Raw genomic sequence first — 12,194 nt, forward strand, 5'->3', positions numbered from 1 at the left:
TGCTAATAATAAATAATAAATATAAATAAATATTTATTATTAAAAAAAAAAAAAAAAAAAAAAAAAAAAAAAAAAAAAAAAAAAAAAAAAAAAAAAAAAAAAAACCACCCCCCCCCCCCCCCTGTGCTAATAAAAATACACTGATGCAGTGAGAGGAGGGGAACTGCAAAAAAATAGGATAGCCAGTCATAAAGAAAGACTGAAATTGCTCTGTGCTTAAGAACTGTAGAAAGGTTTCATCACAGTGAAAGTTATATTTTTAGGAGTTTTTTAAAATATGGATCTTAGGTGTAACACAAAATTCTCTGTTCCATTTCTCTTGCTTTCTCTTCTCTTTCATATCCTAGAATCAAAACTGGAGTCAATAAGTCCAAATTTTTAACACTGTTATTTAATCTGAAGCCTAAAAAAGAAGAGTAAGGGACTATTACAAGGTACCAGCTACAAGAAACATTCCAGCAGATAGCAGTGTTGGTCCCCTGGAACAAATTAAAAATTCTATGGTTCATTAAAGATACAAAGGCTGGCATGAATTTTTGTAATGATAATGATAGATTTAACTAGATATGTAAACTGAATGCTATAAACTCATATGACACACAAGCTAACTTCTGAGAGTTGTAGAAGCCTTATATCAATATTTGTTGGTTCAATTGGTTCTCATTTCTGCCAACAGATCAACTACTCTATATCTTCAGACCCTCATGAAAATAGTCTGTCTCTTCCTTCACAAATATTGTTTTTGCTGTACATGCATCTGAAATGTGTTGTTCCAGAGGTGGTATTCAACGGGTTCTGACCAGTTCTGGAGAACCGGTAGCAGAAATTTTGAGTAGTTCAGGGTACCGTCAAATACCATCTCTGACTGGAGATTTTACAGTCTCCTTCCACTACCATGCCCACCAAGCCACGCCCACAGAACCAGTAGTAAAAAAAGTTTGAATCCCACCACTGTGTTGTTCTCATTACTTTATAATATATAGATCAATCCTGAGAAAAATAAAATGTATTGATAATAAGGAAAACCTTTGAGAAAAACCCAAGGCTACGAACAAGAATCATGAACTAAAACATCCATGTCAGCCTCAATGAATAGGGTGTCATCAATTTGCTCACAATGAAATTCAGTGCAGTGTCATAGCCTGTTGTTCCACTTGTAAACTTATTGTTTTGCTTTATTTTGCTAGTGCAGCAGATGCAGAATTTAAGGGAGAATTGGGACACTGTTTTCTTTTGAGCCTTGGGAATCTCATTCAGGAGGGGCAGTTGATACACAGCCAATATCAAACATGGGCAGAACGTCTCATTTATAATTACTATATTACATCAAGTACAGAAATTCTTCTCAGAGGGCTGATCAGAAAAGCAACAATAGGCTCACAGTATCAAAACAAAGCAGAATGTCACAGGAAATGATTAAGACCTACAGGCGCTTACCTATCTCCTTTGCCAGTCTAGAACTAAGGAGATTTTGGTGGATTAATTTCTACTTTTGCTTCTCTTGATACTTTTTAATATTTTAGAGTTACGGTACAGAGTAAGCTGTTGTAAAAAAAGAAAACATTAACACACTGGTCTATTGCTACTTTTTAAAGTGTGTTTTGAACTTAATTTCAGAATGAGATGGCTGTATTTGAACTGATTCATAATTTTGTTGAAGTTTTGGACAAGTATTTCAGCAGAGTGGTAAGTATGAATTTAGCAAGTGTAATTGTACTGTGAACAGTGAGCCTGAATGCCATGTAGCATTTCTTTGTATAGGGCATAATTCTAATGAAACATATGGGAACAGTCATGAATATGCAAACCTTATGTTATTCGTAGGGCACGTTTTCCTTTTCACACTACCAGTTGGCTGTCCAGCCTTCATTAGATCATGACCTACAAAACACAAGTATGCTCTATCAGCTGTGCAGTATACTGTATGTGCCTCAAGTGCCATCCAAGCAAGATTTTTTCCATGATTCACTTTTGGAGAATGCTGTTTATGTATATTGCACAAATGAAACAAACAAAATGTTAAAAAGTTATGATATTTATGGGGTTACTTACCAAGCACATCTAAATTACATTGAAGTAACCAAAATATCTTTACAATCCTTAAGGCATGTCACACGTTTGAGCATCCCTAATGTTTGGAGATTGAAAGTTGAAAAAGTTGACATGCCCTAAATGCAGTTTGTGCATGAGAATTACCCTATACCAAAATGCTTTAAGTAATGAAAAGTAATAATTCTAGACAGGGGTGGGATTCTACCAGTTCTGACCGGTTCTATAGAACCAGTTGTTATGATTCTGCACAGTTTGGAGAATTGGTAAATCATGCCCCTGGCTGCCCCCCCCTCCGCTTACCCCTCCCCTCCCTGCCCAGTCAGTCCTTATCGTTCATGCGCGACATCACGGGAATGTCCAACATCGCTGACTGTGTTCTCCCCCGCCCAGTCACTCATTAAGGTATTTCTTTTATTTCCCTCTCCCGACAACAAGCTGTTCTGATGATCAACTGTGCTGGGATCCCCCTTGCTGTCTCATTGCTTCGCCCAGGAGGCTTCCCTGAGGCCCAGGAGGCAAAAAGGGTTGCGGGGGTGGAGGGCAGGGGGTGGGTGTTGCACCCTCCCTGCACTCCTTTTTTTGCCTTTCTGGGCCCCAGGGAAGCCTTCTGGAAGCAAAAAGGAGGCTCCCCTGAGGCCTGGCAGGCAAAAAAAATGGGGGGGGGAGGCTGTAAAAAGAAGAAGAAGCCATGCCCACCCAGTCACATGGCCACACCCACCTGGCCATGCCCACCTAACCAAATTAATTGTTAAAAAATTTGAATCCCACCCCTGATGCGAGAAGATTATTAGAGAAAGTAATAGCTTGTCCATATTAAAATTTCTATTAATTTATTGATGGATTAATCAGGTTTATGTTGACATAAGAGTGAGGATTTGGGTTCCATCCTCATATACCCAAATGTCTCTAAACTGTGGACAGATCTTTTAAATACAATTTTAATTCAGAAGTGGTATAGTGGCTGAGAGGTGAAGTCCACCTATCTTGAAGCTGCCAAGGTTGAGAAGCAATAAAATAGACTATGTAAAATATAGACTATCCAACTTTTTATTCTTCCTGAGTTTAATAAACTGGGAGGCAAGACCAATTCCTATAGATTGCTATTGCTAATGCAATTGTAGTATTTTTAATAAAACACATTGTGAATTGTCTGTTCACAAAGCATATAATAGTAGAAGATTTTTGGAATGAGATTTTCAGATTTTCAAATTACTGTAAGTGTAGGTACTACCTTATATGACTGCTGAATTTATGCAATGCATTTTGCGTATAATCTTCAGCATGCAGACTGACATGGGCAAAATATAATGTTATTGTTTTTAGCAGCTCACCTCTGCAGAACACATTAACAAATATAGAACTTAAAAAGACATTAGCTTTTGAATTCTTTCTAATGTTGTGATAGAGGTACAAAGTTATTTGGTTTATAACTGAACCTTTTGGAGTTGTAGAACAGGGGTGTCAAACTCGATTTCATGGAGGGCTGCATTAGGGTTGTGTTTGACTCGGGGGAGCTGGGGGCGTGGCCAGAGTGGGTGTGACCAGCTCGGCATCACTTATTCGCTGGCAGAGGCACTGCGGGCAGGTCATTCGCTGATTCCAGGGCGGCCCCACAGGCCAGATTTAAGCATCTTGAGTTTGACACCCCTGTTGTAGAACGTCCATATATTAGTTAGGCAAATGGGAAATGAATATGTTCAAAGCAGAACTTGGGAGTAAAATGCACCATTTCCTGAAGTCCCATTTCCTTTTTCTTTTAGAATTTGATTTTCCTCTTGCATCCATCATCTTCTTATCCACTTATCCTCAAAAATCAGTTGCAGTTGTTAAGTTGGGGAGTAGCATAACATGCCTTAAGGGATCAATTATGCCCTCTGGGTTTAAATGTAGTCAGCATTCTGAGATTCAACTTCTACTTGAATAATAAAAATAACTGTTCCATTCCATTGGAAGAAATGACAAGAGGTGAGCTTTTGGGGTCATAGGAAGTGGCAGCAGAAGAAAACAATAAAAAATGTCACACTTATTTTTTTCAAAAAAGAGTTTATTTTAGAATGAAAACCTTTTTGCAAATTGAAGGAATTTAGAATCCTTATGCTTGCAAACTAGTATATAAATCAATTTTAGAAGAAAAAAATAGCACAACAACAAGCTCTGTTCTCTTGCTAATTTTTTATTTTTTTTATTTTTTCAGAGTGAATTAGATGTATCCTTTTTGATTCCACTGATCTATTTATTCTTGCTCTTCCTTGCCTAAAGCATACTACTTGGCAAATAGCTGATTTAAATCTATATCATATTGAACCAGAATATAAAATATGTGAGTGTGAAAATTGTGGTAAGTTGTTAAATGTCACAAAGATTTTACACAAAGGAAAGGTGGCATGATTATAGATATTGGGATATTGAAGCTTTATCCTTTCTTTTTAACCAACTTTTTAACCAACTGAGCCTTAATCTTTTTAGGAATTAACTTGAAATCTACAAACTCCAAACTTGCATTTTGGGAGTAATATATAAAAATGTATCGTACAAATCATAAAAAAGCATTCCAGACAATAATAGAAAATCAGCACATTACTGTACAAACCTTAGTTAATGAAGGCTATTATCAATTTAGAAAACTCTTCAGCTTTAAAAGTTACCAATGTTAAAATAAAACTAGGAAAATAAGGAGGTTGCCTGGTACCAAAATGATAGCAAGCGAACATGTGAATATGTTCCTCGGAAGCCTATTCACAGGCAGGTCACCACTTAAAAGGCTCTCTCTGTTTGCGACGCTAGATTCTCATCCTGCAGGACCAGGGGACTTAGAGTAGTACCTAATATCTAGATCTCAAGAGAATATATTCCTATTAGAGAATATATGTCACTCAGGGTTGAATTGTTGGATTTTTTTATGTTCTCTGAACTTGGTTGTTTTCCTGCAGACATTTTGTTATTAGGCTGCGTAATATAATCAGCGCATGGAAGTATGAAAAACAAAGGTGTTACAATGATGCTTAGCTTGGTAATAAAGCACCTGCAGAAAAATAAGCAAGGTAGACAGCATGAAGAACCCAACAATCAGACCTCAACTTGTGAACAAACAAATCTGGGAGAAGACAGCATACATATATTTGTAGTCTGACTGTGTGTGATATCTGTTTTTATTCCTTTAAAGGAGTGTTTTTTTCCAGGCTTGGAGCTAGTACCCACCTTTAGAAAGTTATTCCACTTTAGGGACTTGCCCCTAAAAGGGATTTATTTGTCTCCATCCCTTGAATTTGAAGAGCAGGAAAGGTTTCATTACTACCAAGCCTTTAATAATGTCATGCTGTGCTGATTTTTAAACTGACCCAGTTGTTTAAAATCCTTTGTGTGCTGCATATTGAGAAACTGCATATGTTATTTAACTTCGGTATTTCTACTATCTTTTCATTATTTTAAATATGAAGGGCCAAAAAAAGGCAGAGGGGACACTTTCTTAAATGGTAATAATAAAATAATTATTTGCATGATGACTAGTTCTCACACTCTAAAGTATTCACTTAAACTAGGGATAGAAGAAAGATAAATCTGAATGTAGCCATAAACCTCCAGGTGATTTGCAACATGTTTTGGAAGGTTTCTTAGTGTGTGATTCCTATTTTTGGACATCAACCAAATGATAAAGCATGCCCCTAAATATAACCACTGAAATTAAAGGAACTGGGATAACATAAGTGGAGTTTGCATAGAAACACTATGCGTTGTTGTTTTTTCATTGACAGTTCAACTGATAAATCTAGGAGCTCTCTCAAGATTGAATTCACTTCCATAGAACACACACATACATCTCCCTCCTGGCAAACTTTGCCAACCTGGAGGAGCATGGATCTAATGAGCAGGTGACCAGGCAAACAATTAGTTATAAGGATCTTGTCCACTTCACTAGGCACAGGTTTAAGCCTTTCCTAGATATCAGGGCAAGGGTGTTCCCCAAGCATCTTCACAGGACCCCACTAAATTTGGCATCTGTCAGTGTCCCAAGTAGACCAGGCAGGAATCACAATAAGATGTGCTAATTCTACTTTATTGTAAGGCTAAATTAATACAACCTTGCAAAGCTGAAAGTACAGATCTCTTATCATTTCTTTTTACTTCTGATTAGTTATGGAAAATCCTTTCTAAAATTGTTTCTCTGTTTGTTACCCAACTGTAGGCTCCTCCCTCTTTTATTTGAGTATTCCTTAAGTGGTATCTCTTGGTTACCAGGGCATGATCTAACCATGATAGAGGAACCACAGAGAGCTTCCCCAGATCACTTTGTCATTGCTCTCAAGGAAAACCAGATCAAGTGTGTGACCACTATCCCATAATGGGCTCTGGATGATCTGGGATAGACCCATGACTATCATGGTGGCTACAAACTCCTGAAGGCAGATTGAACCATAAGCCTGGGAAAGTCAACTTATAACTATTGTGCCAACACTTTTTTTGCAACAGATTTCCCCCAGAAGAGAAATTAGGTGAAAGTTGTCTAATACAGTTAGATCAAGAAATGGGTTCTTCAGCAAAGTATACATCACCATTTTCTTCAAGGCAGAGGGCATTATCATCTACTTCAAAGAGTCATTAAAATCTTCTCCCAAGTCTTAACAAATGTCCCTCATCAGCCACAGTGAGCCAAGCAGGACATGAATCAAGGTCAGTGATCCTGACCCAGATTTCCCCCCCTGCTTCTTCTATCTCTAGAAGTTAAAAGGAACCAACGTTGTCTCTAAGACATCTGGAAAATTCAGCACAAGTAGCAACTTCCTTGTGAGCAATTTATTTAATGACCAAGGGGATCAGTCCAGCAAATCATTAAGTTTCTGGGAGGAGACAGAGGTGCCTAGAGCTGGATTGAAACAAAATTGCACGTTTCTCTTGTCATGTCGTTGTCAGCTTGGTGCCTTCTATCATTCCTTTCTTGGGTGGGAATTTGTTTCCTGTACAGGAAGTTCCACTGCCCCTACTGACCTAGTTCCAAATGGAGTAGCCAACTTATGATAAAGTAAAGGTGGACAAATAGCAGACAGGAATCAAAATCCCACTTTCTCATCCATTCCACACATCCACATGCCAACTTGAAGGTGCAAAATTTCTTAACCTATCAATCCTCATTTGTGAGCCCTATCCCTCCAAGTATAAGTTCTTCCATATTTCCCACAGTCTTTCTAAATGTTTTTAGCCAATTTTCCACACTAACTTTAGAATCTTTCATTTGGCATCAGCTTTAATTTGAGTCCAATGGAATTCTCTGTTTTACTGCAGTTCCTCTGGAACGTATTTCTTGGCATCTCCACATAGTTGCTACTCTTCTGAAAACTAGTTTTCTCCATTTTCCTGGACATTTATGCTCTAATATACAGGTGTCAAACTTGCGGTGTCACGTTGCCATCACGTGATGTTTAGAGATGTTTTTTCCCATTTGTGGAACTGGGGTGGGCGTGGCCTGTGTGTGATGTATCCAGCTCGCAGGCCATCAGTTTGACATCCCTGTTCTAATACATCTAATAGACACAGATGATTGATGGCCCTGGCAAACTCAGCTTCCCATATGACAGATCAAACAATCAAGACAATTTTTTTTATTGTCCATCCCAAAAGATACTTTTCTAGTTTGTCCAGATCATCCTGTCTCCTTTGTCCCTCATTCTTTCCCTGTTCCTTCCAAAACCTGATTACATAGTGTTCCATCCTAGTCACTGACATTCTTGTAGTCTGTAAATACCAGTAGTAGCAACACATAAACACTTTATAACGAAACCACCATCCCCAATAGCACAATACAAAAATTTCCGTTCAGCACACACTCAACAACAGAGCTTACTGCAAACATTTTTTGGGGGGAGAAAAAGAATAGAAAAGACAAGAGCATGCAGAGTAACTGAATTTCAACAATTAAATCAAAACTTGTTTAGGTTTTTTTTTAAGTGGCTGGTTTTTAGGTAAGGAAATTGTGCAACCTTCAGAAAGCTACATTATGCCAGCTGCCAAATTTTCTAACAGGGGAAGTTTATTAGGAATTAGGCTTTATCTCTGAAGATGGAAGTACTGGCATGCTCTGAAAACACAACAGGATTGTGCCAGGTTTGTACTTAGTTTGAAAACTACTGGGGATTCCAGGGTAATTTGATGTAATGATTAAAACCTAGTCTAGAAACCAGGAGACAGGAAGTTCAATTCCTGCCTTAGGCATAAAACTAGCTGGGTGATCTTGGGTAGTCATTTTCTTTTAGCCTTAGGAAGAAGTTATAGGCTAACCACTTCTAAAAAAAAACACTTGCCAAGAAATTTGCAGGAACTTGTCCAGAGTCAAGACTGATTTGAAGGCATAAAACAGGTTAACCAAAAAGTTGGAAAACATCTTAGGAAAAGGAAGTAGCAATTATTTTTACCTTTATAAAAAAAAGCTTTCCAAAATATAAAATAAGATAAAGAGTAAGTCTTTGTAAATTGCTGGGAAATAAACCTCTTTCTCCATAGAAGGGAATTAAGAGTTATTTATTACATTAATATTTGACAAGCTCACAGTTTTGTTCCTGAAAATATTGGAAGAAAATTCTTTGGAATAATGCTGGGGAAACTGATTTAGGAAAGCAATATTTATTCAAAAAAAATTACAAGAGGAACAATTCAAAATCCTACTTTTTTTTATATAGCAGGAAGGATTTGGAGGAGCGTCATTAAACATAACCTGAATTTCTATAAATTACTTCTTCTTCTTTTTTTTTTTTTTCTTCTTTTCTTCAGCGTTTGTCTCGCGCTCTGGCGAGGTCTATAAATTACTATTCTGCTATAACAAATTCATATCTGAGATGAATTAAATGCTTGTGGGGGGCATTTCTTTTTGAAAATGTAACCTAAATATCTTGATTCTGGGATTGTGAACTCTTCACTACAGTGCAATTCTGCACCCAGATAACTGAAGTAAAACCGAGTGAACATACTAGAACTGATTTCTGAGCAACTGTACAATCTTTACTTGCAACAAACATGTCACTGCACATTGCACAAAAGCTTGTTAGAACATTTGAAGGGAAGAAGTGGGTTAGAGTTTAAAAAGTATATGACTCATAGGTAGGAGAAACAGATGCATGAAGTAATCAATACCAAAAACCAAACTTGCTACTCCATAGTAGGCATCTAATATGTTTTGTTCAAGTGCTAACATTTCAATGATGTCTGCTAAGGGAAGAACTATCCTTTCATGATTGAAATAACCATTCTAGGGACTGCACCAACTGTGACATTGTCAGACGAAGGCTTGTTTGAGATACAAGATGAAGGTACACAAAATCAAAAGTATTAAATTGGTATACAGACAAAGTACACAGGAAAAGTTCTTAAAGAGGGTCCCTTTCAGATCACGTCATTTAGATACAAAGCCGACCACAATTATAGATCAACTGTACACTCATGGCAGTGATCTGTGTTATCATGCTGAGTCCCATTATAATAGGGAAGAATAGTAATCTATTTCAGTTCTCAACAAACACCTCATATAAAGTAGTATGTGCTTTTCTTTAAGCCAGTTCCTATCCATTCAATACATGTCCCCCTGATTCAATTGATGCCAATCTCTTCTTACTGGAAAAAATGCTAATTTTAATTTCACTGTTAAATAAAGTGGGGCAAAATAATCATCTCTGAAACACATATTTTTAAGGAGAATGTGTGCTGCATTTAAATAAACCAATAAAAACAAAAGAGCCAGTTGATTGCTCTAGCATTTACTTAGAACAAGGTGAGCAAAAGACGACTGAGAGAATGAAGAGGAAGTTACAGTCACTTGGTTGTCAAGAGCAGATGAAATACTTGCTGTTGGAATGAAGTTGTGGAATGCTGCTTAGCAGGGTAGGGTTAGCTCACACAACATGGTGATATGATGAAGAAACCTCTTAGGGTTTTCCTTCATATCAGCTTCCAGCTACCTCTCCAGATGCTTTTTCAAACTTTGAACTGTAAAATGGAATACACTGTGTATCCCATCAAATCCTAAAGCTTCATCATATTTTGGTGACCTATGATCCTCCTGGTTTCCCCCATCCGCCAGGAAATGGTAGCATTTATTAGATTTCTGACAGCTGAATTAGCAGTATTGAAATACCTGGATGATTTCTTTATAATTAGCTCAATACATTAAACAGACTCACTCACTAATTTTAAATAGATACAAAACTCCCCTTTCTGCCACCAATTGTGCAGTTTTCATAATAAAACTCAAGACTTAACTTGAAAGTCAAGAATGTTTGCATCTTAGTGGAATGCATGCATAATTACGTACATAATTAAGACAAAGTTTTCAATATGGATGCCTTCTCATTTATACTCTTCATCAAATGGCTTTATTCCAATTTCAGAAGAGAGAGGAAGCTGCTGTTCAAGAAAAGATAGGGGACAAATATCTTCATTAAATAATTTTGAGTATTTATTTCAGATTATAATTTCTCAGGATTGTTGGAGAAAAGCCATGGGAATTAATTCAGAATAAAATTCCTTTAAGTTTGTAACATAGAGATTATTGTAGAAGACAATAGCCAGTTGATGTAACATCACACATATCACTTGATAAAGGTTAAGGTTGAAGCATATTGACAATAAATTAAATATTTAAAAGAAACAAAGGAGCTGATTTCTTAAGTTATGCAAATCTTTGAGACTGAATATTATGCATACCGAATATATCAGCTTGAAAGAAAAAAATGGGAGAGCACATTAGTTTTCTGAACACTAACATGGTCAGCTCACTGCTATTATTATAAAAATTATACTTGGATAATTTAAACATTTAAAATGTTATTTTATAGTGAATTTAAGTATTTCTCAGTCTCACATCTGCAGTAGTAACTGATATTACAAACATCTGCTTTTACTATTTCAAGTTTCTAAGTCTCTCTTCATTCATGTACTCTTGCAAATTCTAAACTGAAATATATATCATGGTGTTATAAATTTTGCATAGCTATTGAAATATCTGATTAGAAAGTTAAATTAAGTTGTCCAAACATGAAATAAATGCACTGATGAAATATGATATTTTGAAATTTAGTTTATACTATTTGCTTGAAGGTGTAATACAAAACCTTAACTTAATATATGAATACAGATCATGTTCAAATTAGACAGAGTGCATATAATTTTGGATGAAATGGTTCTAAATGGTTGCATTGCAGAAACCAACAAAACCAGAATTCTTGCACCTCTTTTGGTTCTTGATAAAATGGCAGAAACCTAGAAGAAACAAGCCAGAAAATAATATTGCACTTATTTGAAAATATTCTTCAAATTAAAAAGGACAGTTTTTGAGTTTTTTTGCCAAATTGTGAATAATTGTTTTTAGGCTAAAAGATTACTTAAGCGAATGTTTAGCACATCACCTTTTTGTAAATTTACATTGTTTTTCCTACCATGCCAAATGTTTTTGAAGTTTGTAATCTGCTTGAGGAATTAAATTAATCTTTATATATGAATATGGATGTGTGCATCTTTATTTATTGATCATTTATCTTGCCACAATCAAAAGCAGCTTCTTGGTGACTTGCAACATAAAAAAACAATAAAAATTGAAAATATAAATTTCGATAAAACAAGAAAAACACATATTATAAATAGCATCTGGCACCAGCCCATAAACAACCTCCAGGAAATCTGCTTTTAAGAGCCTCTGGAATGTGACTGAAGTTGGGAGCCAGACATAGTTCCTGCAGGAGGCCACTTTTCAGAAGTCACACTTCCCCAAAATGGAGGATGATCACCCACTTCTCAAAGAGGTTGTGCAAATTCAATGGAGAGAGGAGATCCTAAAGGTAGCCCAGCTCCAAGCCACAGAGTTTTATATGGTAGTTTAAAACAGGACTTGGCATTGTCAGCAAAATAGGTGTAATACGTGACCACCAGCAAGCACTGAGGCTACTGCATTTTGCTCCGATGCTTCCAGTTATTTTTAAAACCAGCCCCATGTAGAACACTTTGCAGTAGTAGTCTACATCATGGGTATCACTCATGTTGTCACGGCGGTGTCACGTGACATATTGGGACTTTCCCTTCCCTTTGCTAAACTGGGCATGGGTGTGGCCAGGAGTTTGACAGCCTTGGTCTACATGCATGATGATATCATAGACCACCAGTCATAT

The 12,194-nt window shown here is 36.7% G+C and overlaps 1 protein-coding gene across 1 annotated transcript in view; it reads left to right on the forward strand.

Annotated features, from left to right (window-relative positions):
- The window catches only part of AP4S1 (adaptor related protein complex 4 subunit sigma 1), a 30,924-nt gene extending 19,497 nt beyond the window's left edge, over positions 1 to 11,427 (forward strand). The window contains exons 4-6 of the mRNA XM_026664526.2: positions 1,618 to 1,686; positions 4,247 to 4,258; positions 11,168 to 11,427. Of these exons, the coding sequence (XP_026520311.1) occupies positions 1,618 to 1,686; positions 4,247 to 4,258; positions 11,168 to 11,296 (210 nt within the window). The 3' untranslated portion in view covers positions 11,297 to 11,427. The remainder of the gene's footprint in view (positions 1 to 1,617; positions 1,687 to 4,246; positions 4,259 to 11,167) is intronic.
- Positions 11,428 to 12,194: the final 767 nt, after the last annotated feature.

This window comes from Notechis scutatus, chromosome 1, assembly GCF_049901735.1.
Source record: "Notechis scutatus isolate UNSWTSFEM ecotype Mainland chromosome 1, rNotScu1.2, whole genome shotgun sequence".
Lineage (NCBI taxonomy): Eukaryota > Metazoa > Chordata > Lepidosauria > Squamata > Elapidae > Notechis > Notechis scutatus.